Source organism: Stegastes partitus, unplaced genomic scaffold (genome assembly GCF_000690725.1).
Source record: "Stegastes partitus isolate 25-593 unplaced genomic scaffold, Stegastes_partitus-1.0.2 Scaffold777, whole genome shotgun sequence".
NCBI lineage: Eukaryota > Metazoa > Chordata > Actinopteri > Pomacentridae > Stegastes > Stegastes partitus.
Genome location: NW_007578508.1, coordinates 224,616 through 246,641, shown reverse-complemented (window position 1 = coordinate 246,641; position 22,026 = coordinate 224,616). Strand labels below are relative to the sequence as shown.

Genomic DNA, 22,026 nt, shown 5'->3' with positions numbered 1-22,026 from the left:
ACACACACACACACTACTGCATTAGAAGACGGATGGCTCACAAGTAGCCACGTATACATTATTCTGGGCAGCGTATAAAACAAGCCATCAATCCTGGGATAGAGGAGGCACACAGAAGTTACACAACCACTTCAGATATCGCACACATATACAGTATATACACACAACTGGTGGAAACCTCTCTTTCACACATTCAGATTGTCACAGGGGCACACACACCCGTACAGACACACTGATGATGATAATGTCCTCTGGCAGTCTGCCATCTTTCCCATAAATGTTCCATTATAATATTGTCTTAGCAATGCGTTGGGAGCCATGATTCATTTGTTCGGCAATGCCTTTGTTTGAGAAAGCTGCTATAGCTCAACTTATTTGGTCGTACTATGACCTTCATTTGGGAGAAATTGCAAACAACATCAGTAAGAAACATTTGCACGCACACACACACTGTACAAACACACTCCTTTTCATAGCCACATAATGTGCACATACACGGACACAAACACACAGACTGCCTGACAGCAGCTTAGCATATTAGAATGTAATGAGTCCTGAGACTAAGCAAAATCTATTCAGCGCTCACTGATGCATACTGTGTGTCTGAAGAAGAAGGAAACTCTTGGAAAATATTTTCTGTCTATGTTGAGTTTCTGAGATGTTGTCAAATCCTTGGAGCTCTGAGAAATTTATGCAGATCAATATGTGGGAGTTGTGTTAGCGTCACGATGTTCCATGACCTGTGCAGCGGAGCTACATGGAGCACATATGTATGTGCACATACTGGTATGTAGGTACATGTGTGTGGGTGTGTATGCACAGATTAAAATACCTTGCAGGTCCCAATGCAACCCACTGGCCTATCTGGACGCCCACTCAACCCCAGCTTTTTATTGATGGCAAGGAAACGATATGCCTGCAGAAAGAAATGCACACATATTCACATACAGACACAAACAAATACCTTATCAGTAAACACAACATTCATGTCATCTTCCTGCTAACTGTTCTGATTTCAGAGACAACTACAACCCATATCTTTATCTGAACAAGTCCCTGCGATCCAGCGGCACTGCTTTGAGATTAAAAACATCATATTTGATTTGAAATGTCATGCGGCACGGTTCCATTCCACATGGTAACGAAAGCGTGAGTCCAATATCTGTCTGTCCCACTGAGACATTTTTTGTTGTGGCAATTCATAAGCTGAAATTACCTCCATATGGTAGAACCACCTACTGATATTAGCTCTGTCTAAAGTTATGAGACGTGGCGATAATGAAAAGTCCCTGAGCAGCCATCAGAGCTGTGCTTAGTGGACCCAAGCACACCCATGGGCACCACAGTCGATAACATAGTTGTAGTGAGATGCAGAGGCCCATAGAAGACACTAAGACAGAGCTAAGTCCTCATTATAATGAATAAACATGGTGAATAAATAGCCACCTAGCCAGTGTGCAGTGGGTAAAAATATCCATCTTAAAAAAAACTGCTGGTGGTTACTGACACTTTGTTTAGCCATGCTGCTAAGCCTGCCAAGTTTCTTGTTGTTAGTTGTAAGGTAGGTGGAAGGTAAGGTATCACTGTTGCTTAGACATTTCAGCTTGTTCCAGTTCCCTCAGGTCACCTGCAGGGTCATCAGCTGGAAGCTTCTGTTCAATGATGTTTCGGCCCCTTTAGTAGCACATCTTACTTGGGCGGTGGCACAGCAGGGTGATCTACCTGTCACCCCCTGCAGCTGTCCCTAACTGGGGATAGCCCTTAAAAGCTATCCTTCCTACAAAACTAGAGCCAGAATCAGGCTTTCCCTGCCTCCTCTGATAGTCCTTGACCTGCTCTCTCTAAGTTTGACCCCATCATGCTGGCACCATGGATAAGAGCACTGCAAACCCCTGCACCCAACTTGTGTGGGGCAGATAATGGCTTTCAAACTAGCGTCTTGGCACTCTGCTGCTACTCGTGTATATTTGTGGTGGCTTCAGAAAAGCTAAAAACAAGACGCCACTCATGACTGACAAATGCTTAGAAAGTGGTGTAGTCATGGATGAACACCTAGTATTTACTTTTGATAGCAAGTTTTGTCCAGTTTTACATATAAACATCTGTTTAATCATACAGGGTATTAAGCCTTGTGGACAAGCACATGGATAGTTGCGACAGCATGGATGCAGCTTAGTTGCTTTGCAGACTGTCTACCAGGACTCTCACGGACTTGAAGAGATGAAATTTACAACGTGTGGACACTTGTGGACCCTTGCACACTGTGCATGCAGAGAGTATAACACAGGTCTTACTCAGCCCAAGAAGACAGTTGCTTATTGTCTTTAGTGGCTGTGGAAAATTTATGCCAAGTAATCAGTATCGTGTGTGCATTGCTACAACACAGTGCATCAATGGTGTACCCATATAACAAGTTAAATCTACTGGCGTTTCTTTCTTTCTTTCTTTCGGTATGTGACAGTATGTGACCTTGTTTCTGTATAAATGAAACTGAATCGAAAATACTGTTAGAAAATATTAGAGGGAAATATACACTAAAGTAATGTGTATGGGCAAAGCCACTTTGTGATGATAACTCTGTGCTACAACATGGTGGTGTTCTTGCATTCTTAGTCAGATCCATCCCTCACTCGATGGCCAAATGCCTTTCAAAGCAGTAGTCCACACTGACATCACAGTGGCTACATCCCACATTCACAGACTATGGTCATAACTGAGATGCATATAAATTGGAGGAGAGAGGGGATCCTTTAATGTAGGCTGGGAACAGGTGTTTTCTGCCTGATCAATACAAAATCTTTTTACACTATAGTTCCATCCACCCCAGCTCTATGGCTGAAGGACTGTAGTTTAATGAAGTCCAAAGTCATGTCTCGAGGCTCAGCCTGGTCCCACAGACTTGAGGTGAAAACCCTGAGTCAGATCTCAAGTATAAAGCAAGTTTATGAGCTGAAACATGTTAACGTCAGCAAAGCAGGATGTCCAGCACATAGTGTAGGAGAGACTTTGATAATAATGATCAACTCCGGCCGGGTTTGGCTCAAGAAGATGGGCTCGGGATAGCTAAGGTCAAGTTTCACACCTAATTAGAGGACTGGGATTCCATTGTGCAAGTCAAGCCAGAAAAAATACAACTCATCCACAGGTTCACAAAAGGATTTATTCTACTGCATTGTAGAGCTTTTTGCACTTACTGTAAAATGAGTAACCCAGATGCAAAAAGAGCAAGATGCACAATAGAAATTCTTGGCTATTTTTGTAGGTACAGCATTAATTATGGGAAATGAATCACCACTTATTATATCAAAATGTGCCCATTTTGTCAAAACCAATGAGAGGAAAAGGTCATGGCCTTCTCCCTCAGCTGATTTCTCACTGCTGCTGGACTGAAGCCCAGTAGTGTGACACATGCTCCACAGCTCATCCCTTATATATGTGCGTGTGTGTGTGTTTGTGTGTGTGTGTGTGTGTGAATATTGTGGTTTTTGATGTTTCTGGTTGAGGATGAAATCCCCATAGAGTGCTTATTCCCTTTGTGACAACCTACAAACTCTAAATTTAAATACTTTACAATGTGTTCTATCAGGATACAGCATCAGTACACCCACACACTGAAGTGGTGCTGCAGGAAATCTGCCCATCAAACCTTTCCTGCCGCATTCTTCCATTTCAGACCAGCTGCAATACATGATGTAAACCAAAAGGTGGTGCTCTGCTACTCCTGTGGTTTGAAAAGCTTATCTTGAATACGACAGAAGAAAGCGAGGGTTTGAACCGATTAAAAGAAATTACACTAAAAGAGGGAAAAGTACAGTCTGTAAAAATACATATTTTTATTCATAAAGTAGAGAAATGTTAATTGAGGATTGAGTGGTATTGCAAACCACTGCCCGAAACGGCAAGGAGGAGACCTGGAGGAGAAAAGCAAGTGGGAGGTTGGAAGAACCTCTGCACCCAATACTTCCTGTGTGCAGAATACCAATGAAGAATGACAACATACAGGCAGCCTATCAAAGCATCCTTTCAGAGACTCACATTTCCACTGACCCGAGTACAAACAGCAAGCCTGACGGGTAAGATGCTTAATAGAAAGTTGTACAAAAAAAGCTGTATTTTACACTTCTGCAGTGGATATAAAAAGTGTGAGAAAGAGTTACTATTTACTGACAAACTCTGCAAAACTTTTAATTCACCACAGGGGTATTCATCGGTTTGATAGAAGCTCAGATAGGAGTTCTCCTTCACATTTTTATCACTGCTGGGTTGGTGCCCTAAATAGTGTGAGTGTAACTGTTGGAGTCTCAAAATGTGATTTAGTTTTACAGCAGATGCTGACATCCAGAGGTACTTACAGTAAGCATGCAGGTTGGAGTTCAACATCTTGCATAACAGCTTAAAATCATACTGTAGATGCTTATTGAGTTTAGGATTAAACCTTGTGGTTCTGAGACTTTACCCATCCCACAAAAATGCCTTTAAATGGTAGGTTGGCATTTCTTCATGTTTATATCTCCTCCTTGATCAAGTGTGTATCTTCCAAATCTCATCTTTCTTGTAAAAAAGGCCAGTGTACAGATTTTTAAAATAATTTTTGAGTGGAAGTATAGTCACACAAAAATGGTATTTTGTACTAAAAACATGGCCATTTTAGAAATTCCCACCGGATTTGACTAAAACCACCTGCTAACGCCCTTTTATAGTTTCTGCTGAAATGAAAATAAAAAGACATCCATCTCTGGCATTGCACTGGAATGGATCACTTCATGAACAGCATGCAGAGGAGGAATGATTACACCGAACAACCACTCCTTCACTGAAAGGGAAAAAGAGAACACTTTCCTCTGCAGGAACTTGTTCCTGGGCGAATCTACGTTTGTGTGTGTCCCATCTGTAAGAACTGTCCCTGTAGGACCTCTGTCAGGGCCATTTTTAGGGGGGGAAAAAGTATTGACTGTCGGGTGGATACCTCTGAGCATCCCTGAGAAACTGATGTGCGGGTCTCGATGCTGATTGGATTAAACTCAGAGAAGACAGAATGTGCCATTTTTTCTGTCCTCTCAATATCCTTGTTGAGTCTTCTCTCTAATATCAGCTTCAACAATTTAAAATTCATCATACAGACAAATGACAAACCTTCCATTGCTCCATTTCCTACATATACACAGAAACAGAATTATTTGATGCACCCTGAGTTGACGTTGCAGTCACAGCTGTTTGACCATTCACTGCAATGGAAACAGAAAGTCTGAAACGACGGATGAGGCGGTTCCTCTAAACACCACCTTACCTTGCACCTGCCTCTAGTTCTTGTAGAGGAAAGCTGCCTACTGGAATTTGTCAGACTGTTTTTACTATTTCTGTCCACAACCCTTGGTAACATTTTAGTCGTACTAAACAGAGCGACTTAGGAATGCAAGAACAACATTCTAAGTGGCGATGTGCTGATTTTTTTTTAAGGAAACTTTATTTTTTAAAAGAATGATCTTAAAACAGTTTGTATCCAATCTAAAAACAGAGCACACAGGCAGTATTCAACAGGAATCATTAGCTGTTGTAGCAACTTTCTGTTTAACTTTTCTTTGCATGTTTTTTTCCCCTCGCATTGGCTTAAATGTTGAAGCAGTAGTAAATGTGAAAAGCTGGTCGGTGTCTGTGAGTTTTTAAAACTTTACAATATACACACTGTAGTTTTCCTCAGCTGCAACAGCACAAGGGAGACAAAAGTTGCTATAAGCATCTCTAAGGGAATACTTTCTTTGTTAACTTTTAAGTGTTTTAGACTGAATTTGTTAAATTTAAGTTATTTGAGTAGGTTTGTGCTGCTTCATTTGCCATTCTACATATTTCCATAATCACTGCAACAGAAGTTGTGGGTGAAAAAAAGCCCAGAATGTCCCTTTGAAGACTAGCATCTCTTTTGGATGACTCCAGGAATAGCTTGTAATTTGCAGCACGTGGTGAAAGGCAGCACGAGTCTCATCAAACAAAATGTTGTCCAAAGTGATGTCCACATTGACTATCAGGAATGAAACAGTTAAAAAGAAAGGCTGTTTTGGACGTAGCAGTGTTTCGCAAAGGGGATAAGCTTTAGGGTGTAGGGGTGGGAATAACACATTGCAAATGTAATTGCCACTCTCCCATCGTCAGGCAGCTGTTGTCAACACAATCAAACAGCCGCGAGACACGAGGAGGGGTGAGCAAAAGCAGCCTACAGCACCGGAGATGGTGGTGACTCTGAGATAAACAGATTCTGTCGAGGAAGAAACGTCTGTCTGGGCTTCAGATTTAATATTCAGCACAGCGCCCGCTCTGACTCACAATTGCATATCCATCTGAGAGGCTGAGCACCACACAGCAGAAAGAGGCAGAGGGGAGAGAGGGGAAAAAGTAACAGGTATGACAGTTCAAAGGCAGATGATAGACCTGGAGGCGAGAGTTGTTTGGTGTAACGGACATAATGGGGGCGTGGCAGGACGTCGGCCTAGAGGGGAGAATGGGGTTAGAGATGCGAATGAGACGGATATAGCGGTGGAGGCACAGAAGGCCTAGAAAAAGAGAACAGACCCTGGAGAGATGACATGATAGGAGAAAATGGTTGTTTAGAACGTGGCGTGGAGAATAGACACTACGCAAAAGACATGACAGATGAGGAACAGAGGCTAGGGAGGAGACTAGGTTTGAGTGACGGATATGACAGAGGAGAGACAGACTACGCTGAGATGGTAAACCTCAAACAACAGACATGCAGATGAGGGACAGTATCTCGAGGAGAGACACGGATTTGAGTGACAGATATGATGGGAGTAAAGCAGAAGCTGTTGTCATGGATATGACAATACAAATGGTGTAATCTGCAAAAGATGAAAGGCGCAGAGTGGACAGGATAAAAATGACAGCTAGTGCTGGACATGTTGCTCGTAGACGTTCCAATAGCTTCATTTGCTCCCCCTGGTACCAACAAAATACAGATGCAGACACAGATGCAATGAGCTACTGTCATTGCAATATTTGTACTGACAACTCTGTTGCCATTTTCCATTTCAAATATGTTCACTACTTCCAGTCCAGGCAAAGTCTACTTTTCTATGACTTGATTATTCTCTCTGGTGGATGCGCATACAGACAGCTGTGGACCAGTGACGTGCGGTCAGGGGAGGCAGGTGAGGCGGAGCCTCACCTGACATCCCGGTAAGAAAAAATATATAATGATAAAATAATTTAAATGGCTATATTTATCCAGTGATTTTTACTATAAAGTATTTATTTTTTTATTTAGCCTCGTCAGTTTTGATGATTTTTAAATTCAAAATCGCTGAATTTTCACAATTTCCCATTCAAATGCTTGGAAGAGAAGCCAGTGAGGCAGCGGCGAACTGAGCCTCACCTTGGATTGCGCAATCCCTCACTGCGCTGTCTGCCGTTCACTGACAGCGTCCTGCTGTCTGTATGACGCCAATAACGTGGTTCAAACACATTTAATATATGAACTGATTTTCATAGTTTAGCTTATGTATATAATAATGTACAGTGTTTTTTTTTGTTTGTTTTTTTTACCAACTGTATGTGTGTAACGTGTTTCGTGTGCTAAGCAATCATAAAAGGCTGAGAAGAGGTTCTAGGTGAGGCAGGCAGTTCTCTGGCCTCATGGCAGGGGGCGCTCTGATCCCAGACATGCTTCTTGTGATTCCGCAGCTGCAGAGTAAGTGACAGCAAGCTAGACTAGGTAAGATATACAGTTAGCAAATCAAGTGCAGCGAAAGAAGATAAGGAGACTTTTACAAAAAAGTAATGGATATTTTTGTCCAGAAGGAGCGGCGCATGGACTTAATTTAAAGGTAAAGGTAAGACCGAAGTAAAAAAAAAAAAAGAAAAGAAAAGAAATGTGTTTTGTGGGCTACAGCTTATATGTGTAAAGAATGCAGATATGAAACATAACCCGTAAACTGCTGCCAATCAAATGGCAAATGAGCTACTCTGTAGAGTGCATATATTTGTAAATCAGATTCTGATGAAGTCAGTGCCTCACCAGCCATGAACCTCACCGCACGTCACTGCTGCGGACACCACAGATATGTAGTTGGTGCCATTATACCACTTTTCTAGTCTTTGGGAGTGCTTAGAGTACTCCATTCCACACATATGCAGCAGGTTGTATCTATGTTTTCTGCACATATGCTCTATTACAAAACATGCGCACTATTGGGCATAGATTTTGGGCCGAGGAGGGGTATGCACATACTGAACCCTGTGCATGTGGACGTATACCCTGGGCCTTACCCATCTTATTTTCTTCATTGTGTGTGTTGACTTGGGCTGGGTTCAAGAGATTGTAGCAGCTCAGAGTCTGACAAAATTATGACATAGTCTCTTCTATTTTGCAAGTAAAAAGTAGTGCATAAAACACAACTATTGCGAGTGCTAGAATAAGCATTTAATGATAAATCTTGAGTTGTGCTCCTAAATAATAAATAACTTTTGAGTTTTGTTGCTCAACGTTAAACCTGAATAGGTCCAATAGGGGATACAAAAGGACTTATATTTACTGAAAAGATGAGGGATTTTAATAGCTCATAACTTCTGGAGAGTGACATTCAGTCTACTGTTGCACCATCCATGCTAACTTTTAAGAGCAGGATTACTGCTGAAATCAAAGTAACTGTTACATTCCTCTTAAAAAGAAGAAGTCGTGACCATTTTACTTCAGTCAAATATGGTGTTGTATTTGTGATGGCCTTGACAATGTCATTTACATAAAAAAGCCACTAAGGTGAACTGGAGAAAAGAATACAGCTTGAGTGACTGAATGGCAGCAAGGAAATGTAAAAAAAAAAAAGTGTGGAAAATTCATAATACTGATGCCGATGCCCATTAGGCTTCAAATCTTCGTGTATTTCCTAAGATTTGATAAAAGCAGTTCCTCTGAGATTTTAAAGTTAGGACTTCATCCAAGTGTTGTTTGTATCTTTTTCACATGTTCTTCAGAAGTTCTTTGTTTCCAGCAACTGATCTGCTTGCATTTACCTTGAGATATTCAAAAGCAAGACTGAAACAGCTGTTAGGGTCAACTATGGTGATTCATAACTTGCTGAATATAAAACATCAGCATTTGGGATGACCTTCATCTCTTACAGAAAGTTTTAACGCAGCCTTCTGAGAACAAATTTGGAAACCAATCACTTCCATGCATCTCCACTTTGCCACAGTGATAGCGCCACCATTATGCCGATCGATCAACATGAACAATTACTGTTCGACTAATCAATCACTTCAACCATTCTGCAGCCCTGCTGTGACTGATGGGACAATCAAGAGAAAATCTTCAGAGCAGGAACTCTGGGTTTGACAAGCATATGGACTGACGGAGCCCAGATCTACTGGAGTATTGATAAATAACTGCTGAACTGTAATCTGGCTGACTGTAAGATTGATTTGTGCAGTTGTGGTGATAGTGGTGGTGGGATGGTATCAATAGTCTATTACAGTTTCCTTCCCTCAAATGTCCTTCCACTCATTCACAGCAAACTAGAATGAGTGGGAAGCTCTTTCTTGAGAATAAGGGTAGGGCCCTTAAATCAGGCGACAAGTCACTGCAGCTTATCATGCACTGCAAAATGCCTGCAATCAGTTAGGTTTCAATTGGCGGTTGGCAAAATCCCCCTGTTGAACAGTGATTGTCCAATCATAGCTTAGAAACTGTAATTGGGCACAACAGGTCTGACAAGTCTTGGGTTTCTCCACGTGGTTGCATGAGGTGGTGTGTATGGTGACACTGAGACAGATATTCTGCATTTAAAGGGTTTTGTGGAGTTTTTTTTTTTTTATATTTTCCAAAATCATCATAGTAAATGTAACTGTAGACTTGTTCTGATATAATCTTCTAATGTTAATGTGCCTGCCAAAAGAGTTTCCTACAGTAGTGACATAGCCTTACCTTCAAGGCCAGTAATGATCCTACCCTTAGCCAGCTATATTATCATCAAACTGAACTGTGCAAGTGCTGATTTAACACCAGTGTCATATGCCATTATTTGCCACATTAAAGTTTAGCATCCTTGTTGGACTTTGTCTTGGATTTGGGGACGTTTATCTGAGGTTACTCTGCAAATCCCACAAGTTTATTCGTCTTCCACTTTTTCCATTAAAGTGAAAAATACAACTTGAAAAAAGTCTCTAAAGCCCAGAGTCTATGGTATGTAAGGCTCAGCACTGTTTACACTGAAGAGCGATGTGTTTGAAAGAACAAAACACCATCATACTTCATCACCATAATTTTTCTAGCAATGATAATATGAGAAAAATGTGTTATTTTTTTCCCCATTTTGTACGATCTCATTATGACAAACTAGCTCTACCTTGCAATTTAAGAACATTGTTCCTGCTTTATTTCCACGTCTTCCACACATAGACTTTATGTAAAAGATGGACATAGCCTCCAGGTCTAGAAGGCAATGCGTTAATGGTCTCAGTCACTAGTTTAAGAATATTTCAATACAGTATCATGTATATTTATATAGCCCAGTATATTTACAATCCCATTCGAAGTAGAATACGCAATAAAGTAGGACAAGCCTCTGGGTGGTGCTACCTTGTGACTGATAGATCTCCAATATATGGACCTTTGTGTCCTCAGTTCTCAGTCAGATCCACCTCCTGCACATTATGTCTGTGTTTCAAAAGTCCAGGATGGCAACAGCCAAAATTCTAACTCGCAGCCTCAAAATGGTGGCTCACAAACGAATGGGTAACGTCACTGTCATTCGATCCATCTTTTGTATCCAGTTGATGCTTCTAGATAGATTATCAACTAGTAAACACTAAGCTAGTAACATCCACCAATGCAGCTTGAACTCACTGAATCAGTGTATTGTCAGGTATGCAGCCATCAAATGTATATTTAAAAGCTCCTTATTTTAACAAAAGCTGAAAGCACTGAAAAGTTAGCTAGAGCTAGATGGAGTTATGAACTACGTCACAAAGGCAACATTGCTTAGCTAGTTAGTTGTTAAAATCTACCTGTAATGGTTGGAATTTCTTCCATGCAAACTCAATGACGGCCACCTAGAAATAAGGCACCTGCTTCTGTCGACTTATGTCTGGGATCAAGACACCATTGTTTCATATATGACTTTGAGTTAAACCACTTAAAACTGCACACGTGACACATAACAAGAGAAAGTTGGGTGAACCGTGAGTTGAGGTTTGTAAACAATTTGTAAAGTGGATGACTAACTCATGTTTGACCAACATTACCTTGACCAGTTCCTTCTGAGGCCAGATCTGGATGGGTTCCACTTGCTGGGGTGTCTGGGTCTGAATGCCGTAGGTATTCAAAAATACTTGCAATCTACAGACACAGAGAAGCACAAAATTACAATATTAGATTCTCGCTAAATTACAAAAAAAAAAAAAGAAAGAAAGAAAAGAAAGAAAAAAAAGAAAAGGAAAAAGGGAAAGAAAAGAAACTACCATGACTTTGTCTCTGGTGTTCTTGCTCTGGATATCACTTTTATATACTTTTAGGCAAAATATTTTATTAATTATGTACGTATAATGTATATCACTATAACACCAACATAACATGTTCCACTCAAGATCCAGACAGTGCTATGTTATTTTTCTTATAGTTTTACCCTTTCTCAAAGCAGTATTTGAATATTATTATTATTATAATCTATCTGTATTTTCAAATGCAACAGCAATGGAACTGTAACCTGTAAATTATTGAACAAGTCCTTCACACTGCTCCCACCTGCAATTATTGGTGTGCAGATTAATAAAAGCAACACGGTTAAAGCCTTTTAGCATAATTTGACATAACGATGTGACATGTTTCATAATGTAACTGCCCAACCCATCCTTTTCCTCATAATCACACATTTTCCTCAGACTTGTCATTTACTCAGGTACATAATGTACTGATAAACATAAAAAGTCCCTTGACAAGCACAGCTTTGACCTATGGATCACATGCCTCCACACCTCATCTTTACTTCAGGTAGAAATCCTCTCAATATGAAAGACTGCAGAAGTGATTATTTGCATTGCATAAAGCTGTTAAATTAAACAACTATTAACCTATATTCAAGCTGAGGGGTCTGTCCAAAGTCTAAGAATCACTAGTCAGCTCTCAGCTGCATGGCCCCCATGGAGGTTCATAATGTCTTTTAGCCACAGCCACCAGACCTTAAATCTAGTTAAAGGGCAATCCTCACTGCAGCTGCTGTTGTGGATGACACTGTTAATTCACTTGATAAAAAGGAAATATTCTGCTTTATAGTTCTATTCAAAGGCTTTTGACACAGTGTGGATTTTTTTCTGTAGATTCTAATATTTCTGCTTACAACTGGTTCAAATCATATCTCTGTCACAGTATTGAAACTACTGGTTTCAAGTCAAGTCCTTCGATTGTTGATAAAGATATCCCCCAAGGATCAGTGTTAGGCCCACTCTACAACAAAATTAATGACTGATGTTCCCTACCCTACTCATGAGAAAAGTGGACATCTACATGATACAGTACATAGCTGTACATTTTATAACCCATGATGAGTCCTATGCTACATAAAGGAGATATTTTGTATGCTCATGCTGCTGCCCATATCGTAAACTACTGGACAACAACTACCACAGAACTATTTGATTCATATTTACCACTGTGAGCTAAATATAAAGTCATGACATTAAGACAACATCAGCAGATGTGTATACTCTTTTATACACCTTGCTGTCTAAGCTGCCAAGAATTTTTACTTTCCAAATTTGCTAATACCATGACAACAGATCAGAGGACAGACTAGCTTTGAAAGTTCAGATGAGCTCTAAAGTGGGGAAGACTGATTTCCAGTACTATGCATCTTATTACAGGACTGAGCTGCACCACAGCTTGACATTAGAGCAACTCATTTGTTTGAGAAAGGTTTACTGGCATATTTCCAATATTCTTACTGTTTTAACTGGTGTAGTCACGAGTGATGGTAGCTTTGAGTGGATGAATTTCATTGTAATCTTATGTTTATGAATTGCTGTCAGGCCATTTTTGTAAAATGCAGACACAAAAAACACAGGAAATAACACACAAAATTTATTTTGGGCTTTTTTGACAATTTGGACAAGCAAACATTTGATCCTCTATGAAACTGTGTCTACAGACAAGTACAACTGCAAGAAAATGCGCTTATTCAATGGTTTTTTCAACAAAAAAACATCAATGGATGTAGGATGTCGAAAAAGTGGCTTCAGAACCTGGTACAACTCATAGGTATTTTTGAATAATTGCAGTTAATTACAGTTTCTGACATGGCTTGCTTAAAGATTTGGCCACTCTTCCATGAAAAATTCCTTCAGCTGAATGCAGCAATGCATTCAAAATAGCAATTGCTTGAAATCTATACTGGCTGTAGATGAATTTTCTTACAGTGGAATGATTTATTTCAAAATTCATGGACCTTTATAAGTCCTGTTTTATGAAGGCCTTAGGGAGGCCTTCAGATCTTTGCATGATGACACCACACACCTCAAGAGCAAAGAGAACAGAAGACTCCAGATGTCAGAGATTTAAACAGGCAGGGTTCATTGGCACCTAATCTGGATCCTCTGACTCAAATTTCACAGATTTGAAGGTATGATAAATACTTTTCACTTAGTTTTTCCATTGGACTGATCAAAATTTTTAGAATTTTAGGAATTTCACATGCGTCTTTTGCCAATGTAAAGCTGATAAATGACTCCCCAGTACACTGTTTGTAATGAAATGCTGCAAACTGATATGGTACTGATGTAAGCACCACAGTCAAACACACAAATATTGTAATGCTGAAATTACTTCAACAGCTGCAGAATCCTCTCAGAAATCTACAGGAGACTCGACTGGCTTGTAAATCTTTCTATGCAGATTTATCTTTTTTTTAAATCTTTAGTTTTATGAGTCTGTAGGTGATAAAGCCATGGCTGGGTGAATAAAATGTTAATAAATCTATTGGTCTTGTGTTCTTGTAAATATAAAACTCGTAACTCAGTTCTACTGCAAATCTTTATCTATTGCAGAGCTACTGGGAAGCTGTTATTGAAACACAGTGCACACAGGAGAATATAGTGTACACCACTCAGCCACAACAATAAAACCACTGACAGGCAACATGAATAACATAGATTATCTGGTCACAATGGCACCTGTCTAGAGCTGGAATATATTAGGCAGCTAGTGAAAAGTCAGTTCTTGAGATTGATGTGGTGGAAGCAGGAAAATGGGCAGCATGAGGATCAAAGAGACTTTCACAAGGGCCAAATTCTGGGAAAGAGATTTCATCAGGTGTCACCAAATCAAAACAGGAGAGCTAACTGAGGGAGGGTGATGCTCTTCTCAGTGCCCTGCTGGGAAACTGTGGGTTGTAACATTGATGTAGATGTGATGTTGACACATATCCCCTACCTAAACATCATTATAGACCAAGCAATGTTTTGGGGCCTGATACCACAGGGCTCCTTCCATGCTTCGATGGGTCAGAGCTGTTTCAGAGGCATGAGGGGGAACCGGAAACATACAATATTATGGAGGTGGTTTCAATGTTGCGGCTGATCGGTGGTACAAGGCGACCGCAGTGACAAAGACGGTGCAGAAGTCTTGGTTAGGACTTGCAAGCCGCAGTAATTGAAGCTACAGGTTAACAAGCTTCCCAGAGTCGTCTGACCCTGTTTAACACACACGCAGCCCACTCTCAAACATGTATTCGAGCATACATACACATGCACACATGTACTCACACAAACCCACAATGAGAAGAGTGACAGATGAGGGCAAAGGTCAGGCTGAGCGCCAGCTTTATGAGCTCACCACAATTACAGCACTGAGAGAGCTGACAAGCAGAGATGGGCAGAAAATAACCTCCTTTTCATGGCGTGCAACACATTAACACACACACACACACACACACACACGCACACACACACATTACCTCTGGCTCTCAGCTATCAGGGCTGCGTGGATCACAGTGTCATTCTCTATGGGACCCTGTGAAAGAGAGAGAATAAAGAGATTAGCATAAGTAGCACCATTGGGCTACATGTTGCATCAGTGCTGGGATTACATTGGTTTGTATGTTTACCTCATCTGTAACTGTACACTAGAACCAAAGTAGATCTATGAATTCCATACTGATGGATTACAAGTGTTTACATCCAAGTGGTTATTCTGTTATTTTTCAATCCCGTCTGCACTTATCACTTAATTTAGTTTGCTAGCACTCTTATTTTACATGCTGTTTGTAGTAGGACATTTTTTTACATCCTCCAATATTTTATGTACTTGCACTGATGATGCTATTGATTACTAAGTTACCAAGAAGACAGCTGGAAAAGAACTGAATTAATTTAAATTTATTTGATGATTTCTGTTTATGAAAGAGAGAGAAAGAGGGCAAGATCGGCTAAAATCTAAATTCAGCTCACCCTCTTATAAATTGACAATAGTGTATGATATTGCTACCTCCAGTCGCACACAATGCAAATGAAAACAAAAATGAATAACAAACAAAGGGTGATGAGAGATTCAGTGGTGCTTGGCTAAGAGAAGACGGGAAATGGGAAGGACAAGAGAGATGAAAAGGGAAGAAGCAGCAAAGATAGAGAAAAAAACAAGTTACACTGATGCTTTCTTTACTGTGTTACCAACAGACTGAGTGGAGCTGAATGACCTTAAGTGGAGAAGAAGAATACAGATATCATCTTTTAATGCTGCCCAAACACCATGTTGGTTCAAGTTTTGTGTTTTTGGAGTTGAAGGAACCAGAAGTCACACAAGTCTATTACTAAACCACATATCCTGTCCCCCGCTATAAATACTTTTTAAAATAGTTTTTACTTTTTTGGGGCAACTTTTGGTCAGAACTGCAGTGCACAGCTGGATTATTATTATTTTTCAAAAATTAAACTACAGATTTGGTGTTGATAAGACAAACATAAAATCAGCCTCAAGGTAGACGGCAGACTTTGCATTATAACTGTGACATCACCAACTGATTCATGGACTGTTTTGTAGCGGTCCATAAACCAATTGGTTTGCAACGGTGCGCTCAAATTAGTCAAGTCTGGAATTTGGCCTTTCTAAAGCGCACAGTGTATCATCTTTGCCACTAGGGGTCTATCAATCAAGACAGTGACAAACGTCATGGATTGATGTAGACTGAAGAGAGTGGAACCATGGGAGATGCCATCTTCACTATTGTTGATGAAAATCTGTCAACATGAGTGGCAGAAAATCATGGTAACGGACAAGGTAATGTACAAAAGTGTTATTTATGTTACATTTAGTCATGTACATTCACGTTATGACATTGCATTTTAATCAAATAGACCAAAGTAACATTACCTAATGAAATGTTCATTGCTACCTGACCACTAGATCAGTAGTCGACCATCCAAACAGCTACTGTGGCCAGTGTGACTCAGTGAATAGCACTGTTATCTGTGGTTGAAACAATCACGCTACAATAATGGTGATCTGTGACGAGTGAGCAATACAAACAATAGAATAAAAACACAACAGAGTTGACAGCGAGCTAGTTTGCCTTCTCTTTCATCTTCCTGCTGCACTCTGTCATGCCACTCTGTTTACTGTGTTGTCCTTGGTAAACGTGATAGGATGCCTATGATAGACAACCAGAATGAATAGCACCATTACATTGAGTGAAATGACACATTCTTACTGAATGCTGCTGGAAACACTCAAGATAATCTCAGTACACAAATCAGCAAAAGATATAACAATTTGTCTGTTTGTTTTATTATATATCATATCTTTACCATTTTTTTAAAAAAGTGTCTGGAAGTGAACCACAATATATGCAGCAATAAGACTGCACAATAGTGAATATTAAAAGGATAAGATAAAGATACACACAGTCACAAATGGGCCAAATACAGCAACACATTCTGCATATTTCTTGGGAGACAACATAAAAAATGAAGAGCATAGTGACAAAAAGGAAAAAAGAGGAAACAAAAAGTAACTTCAGAGGTTTTCTTTGCAGTTTTCTTAAACCTTTTGGTCTTGAGGACATTCAGGGAAAACACAGACAGCAGACATAACAATGTGTTGTACTGTGTCAGTGCTTGCACACAGAAAAAAACGATTCACAAATGAAGCACAAAAGTTAAAATAGACAACTTGAACATTTTAAGTTTTCCCTTACGGAAGCATTGACTGTATCAATATGTTTTTGAGACAAAAAAGGATATCTTTATCCAATTATTATCTTTGCTAAAGGAAGACACTTTAACTGGAGGGCTTCCTGTAGCTCTCTCTTTTTCTTTGTATATGCCTGTAAATGTAGAATATACCGTATGTATCTCAGTCAATTATCATGTTAACAAGTCTGTGCAACAGTATTTTTCTTATAAAGCTTGTTAAAATTCATATTTACATGTCTTTTTTCATTTCTTTTATTCAGAGGTTTATGTGTGTTATCAAGTGTGCATTTCTTTTTTCTCTCTGGCTTTTCTCTATCCTAGACTTGCGTATATTGTTGTATTCATGCACATGTAAATGTCTCTCTGTTTGTGTCCTTCAGTGCCTTTCATCTTCTTGTTCTTTATTTGCAGAATTGATGTGTGTGTGAAAACAGAGCAGATCATCTTCAACTGTATTGAGTAACTATTCAGAGCCATTTAGGAAGCAGGCAGCGGCTTGTGACTCACAGGAGCAGTGGCCTTTCATCTCGTTCTCATTGTGGAGATGCGCACGCACACACACACACACACAAACACACACACAGACACACACACACACAAGCAGAAATATACCGATACATACATGCATTCACATGGCAACACAGACACGGATGCTGGCATGAGCAGATGCCCAGACTCACAGTCAGTGCCAGAAGACAGAGCAAAGGAACAACAAATACAAGTAAGCGTGCGTCACAGATGCACACAAGCACACACATGCGTGCGCGCACACACACACACGCACGCACGCACGCACGCACGCACCCGCACCCACACCCACACACACACACACACACACACACACACACAGAGACCGAAAAAGCTGGGAGCCATTTTGTTTAGCCGATAAGAGCTGGTTTTAGCCAACAACCTCGTTATCATCAATCAGAAAGTAGAGAGAGAACTGAGAGAAGGCGGTGGCTGAGTGGGAGAAAAAACAGACAGCTGAACACAAATCTCCCCTGATTAATAGGGGAGCAATGGCTTCTAAAATGCTGCAATGCAACTCTCTCATTAGCGCTGGTCTCCGAGCAGACAAAGGACTCATTTGGTGGAGGAGAAGATATGGAAATGCATAATGGAGGCACGGGAGATATGCACTCACTCTCTCTCCTCCGTAGTTGACACACGACTGTGCAACCGCAGGGAGGAAAATGAGATGAGTCTTCCAATGTTTCTTTAAACAACCTTTTCAGAGGCACCCCTGAAACCCTAAAAACATCAGTGTTGTATGACTGAAATGCTGTTCAGTCTGAGGGAGAAGCAGGAAAGAAAAGATGTTTCTCCATGAGGGTTCTAAAAGGTATAGGTAAAGGTAAAGTAGTGAACAAATCACTTGGACCCTGGATGTACCTGAATATGCGGCCAACACAGCTCAGGCCAAATCTAGCAGTTTAAAGACCTTCGTAGCACTCCATTGGATTCGATTTCAGACTAATTAATGAAAAGAAAAAAGCTGAAAGAACAAATGAGCTGCAGTTGAACACAGACAATTTAAGTTCTGAACCTTCAACTAAGCATTAAACAGGAAATGAAATTTTCAAAGAATGTCGAAATGTGTTCTGTGAGGCAGATTTAATGAAAACAGACATTCTGCTTTAACCCAGCCATGCACTGCTCTTACACAACATTTTTCTTGATTGGAGAAACGTGCCTTGCTTCTTTTACTCCACTTACTCCGCCTACACATTAGACCTACATTCTAACCTATGAACACCTTAAGTTCATTCAGCTTCTCTTGGGTAAATCTGCTGGATCTCTGCTAGGAAGACAACCAGCTGGAGTAAAACTGAGTAAGCCACAAGCACAAATTGCATCACTTCAACATGAAATAACTCCTTGAATGCACTCAGCATCACAGATTGATATCTAACAGTGTACAGTCTCCATGAGGACACCTTGTTGTGCAGTAGGCTGGGGATTCAGTTACTGACAGTTAAAAGGGTGCTTATAATTGAGGAAGTTGACTGTAACGCAGTGCACAAAAGATCATAACAACCTTCACCATTTGCCCTCACACATCTTTCATTTAAAGACATCCAAATAACCCAATAAAACCTTCTGTTTCTTCTTAATTTAACTAAACTCAGTGAAGCCTAGTCTGCTCACAAAGAAAAAAATCATACCACAACAATCAATATTGTTACTTTATTTTTAAGTTTACAATTTTGAGAAATGTGCGTACTCGCTTTCTTGCCACGAGACAGAAGAGTGATAACACTGTCATATCTTTGTTCGATATGAGGCTACAGATAGCAGCTCTTAAGCTTAGTATTAAGACTGAAAACGGAAGGAAACAGTATCAAGTGGTCATTATGCTGCCAGACAAATAGCAGAGACTCTAGGCAAGCAAAGCTCCATACTAAGAAATAGTCTGGCATAAAACCTTTGCAGAAACTCGCAAATCATCATTTCACACTCAATTAATGATATGTGGTTGATCAGGCCACCTGAGAGTCTAATGTACACCAGGGGTGAAGGGTACTGCCAAGCTGAGAAAAGAACTCTTTGTGGCATGGATGGCCCAAAGGTTTCCCAAAGCAGCAGACAGATAAGATCAGAAGGTCTGCAGCATCGGTGGCCACCAAAGCAAAACGCAAGTGTAGGAGGAGTTTGGAGTAGGGCTCTTATTTGGCGCCAGAGAAGTTCTCTCAAACTCGCAGATGATTTAAAAAGGGAAAGCAGGACTTCGCTAGGGCTGTGTACTGCTGAACCTGACTGGACAATGGAAATACCACTTTGAAGAACTTCTAAACTGGACCAAAATGTCCCTCATGGAGAAGTGAAAGTTTAAAGACTCAGAAGAGGCTTCACCCATATCCCTGGCAGACTCTGAGGTAGTTTAGAGGCTCCAAAGTAGGAGAATTCCAAGGTATATGGTAAATGAACTACACTTATATAGTGCTTTTCTACCTTAGTGGTACTCAAAGCACTTTACAATGATTTCTCATTCACACATTCATACACCAATGGCGACAGAGCTGCCATGCAAGGTGCTGCCATTGGGAGCAATTTTGAGTTCAGTGTCTTGTATTTTGACTGTGGAGGGGACGGGGATTGAACTGCCAACCTTGCAATCAGAGGACAACTGCTCTACCACCTGAGCCACAGCCGCGAGGCTTGATGAGAGTCATGCTGAAGACTGTTTTGCAGTTTTGGCTGACACACTTCTTCAGTGTTGTGTTAAGTTCAAGGACAGTGCCTGTGGTTCACATTTTAAAAAAGGTGGACTACAAGGTGTGCTCCAATTACACATTGTTCAACGAGCAATCCAGATTCTGTGCTGGACATGAACGGTGGACCAGCTCTTTATGTGTGCAAGGTTACTAGAGGGGCCACAGGAGTTTGCTCAGCAAGTCTGCATGCATTTTGTGGACTTAGAGAATTCTTACAACTGCATATACCCTAACAAGACGGGCAATCTTGTGCTGAGGATGCTAATCCAACATGCCACAACGTTCTGTTGGCTGCATGGCCAAATATACCAAAGAAGGAACTGGAAAATGCTGCTATGCAGAGGATCATCTGACCTACCTTGTTTAGTCTGTTGTCACTGTGACCCAACCCTGGATAAGCTGGTTGAATTTTATGTCTAGATTGAACAAAATGTGTTCATCGTGATCTCTTGATGACACAGAAGGTGGAATTTATTACCCTTTGGATAGATCCAGCTTTTTCTCCATTCTGCTTCCATTCTTAACTGTGAGCTAACCAGTCCACAGACTGAGCAATATTTAAAGAAATGTCACTGTATGCCTTCTGTCAGCACCAAACAATAAAATAACAATGTCAGCAACTAGCGAGTGAATCTGGAATGTGTGGCAGCTTTGGGGGTTGGTGGAAACATAAACAGACCTAAAAGAAGAGTGACTATTTTATTATTAAGCATTATGCCTTGCAGTGTTTACAAAAAAACAAAACAAGAAAAAAAAAACAAGCAATTTAGGCCATCAATGAAGGATGAGGATATGACAGGAACTGGCATGTGGTGAGAGCAGTGTGGCTGGATGACACTTACACACACTGAAGTCTGACCAAGGGCTTTAAATATGGAAATGAAAACAGTAGAATTTCATCAAAATTAAGAAGACCGTTCACTGGTTCCTCCTGGTCCTAGCTGGAGCACCCAGTTGAGTTCAGTCTGGCCCTACCAACTCATATTTATTAGCAAAGGGCTGCATCAACAGTAAACCACAAGACAAAACAATACCCTATAGCACGTAAAGCTATCCATTCATTTCCAGACGTCACTCCCCGCGGCAACGCTTTCCAGGACTTCCTGAGGGATTCCAAAGGGTTCCCAGGCCAGCAGAGAAATATAATCCCTCCAGCGGGTTCTGGGTCTGCCCTGGGATCTCCTACCAGGCGGACATGCTGGAAAACCTCAAAAGGAAGCCTCCCGAATTAGATGTCCAAACCACCTCAACTGACTCCTTTTTTTTGCAGTGGCTCTACTCTGAGTTCCTAACTATCTCTAAGGCTGAGCCCAGCCACCCTGTGGAGGAAGCTCATTTCGGCCGCTTGTATCCGCAATCTTGTTGTTTCGGTCACGACCCAAAGCATGTGACCATAGGTGAGGACTGGGACGTTGATGGACTAGTAAATCGAGAGCTTTGCCTTGCGGCTCAGCTCTCTCTTCACCACCACAGTCCGGTACAACGCCCGCATTACTGCTGATGCTGCACCAAGCCACCTGTTCATCTCATGCTCCATTTTCCCATCACTCGTGAACAAGTTCCAAGATACTTAAACTCTCTAGCTTGGGAAAGCAACTGCTCCAGTGTGTGCTGAAGGCCATGGTCT

The 22,026-nt window shown here is 40.8% G+C and overlaps 1 protein-coding gene across 3 annotated transcripts in view; it reads right to left on the bottom strand.

The window, feature by feature from the left end:
- phkb (phosphorylase kinase, beta) overlaps window positions 1–22,026 on the bottom strand; it is a 133,841-nt gene that overhangs the window by 26,692 nt on the left and 85,123 nt on the right. For all 3 annotated transcript variants that reach the window (XM_008292002.1, XM_008292001.1, XM_008292004.1), the window contains 3 exons: window positions 14,952–15,007; window positions 11,251–11,344; window positions 833–916 (listed from right to left, as the gene is read on the bottom strand). In XM_008292002.1, coding sequence (XP_008290224.1) covers window positions 833–916; window positions 11,251–11,344; window positions 14,952–15,007 — 234 coding nt within the window. The remainder of the gene's footprint in view (window positions 1–832; window positions 917–11,250; window positions 11,345–14,951; window positions 15,008–22,026) is intronic.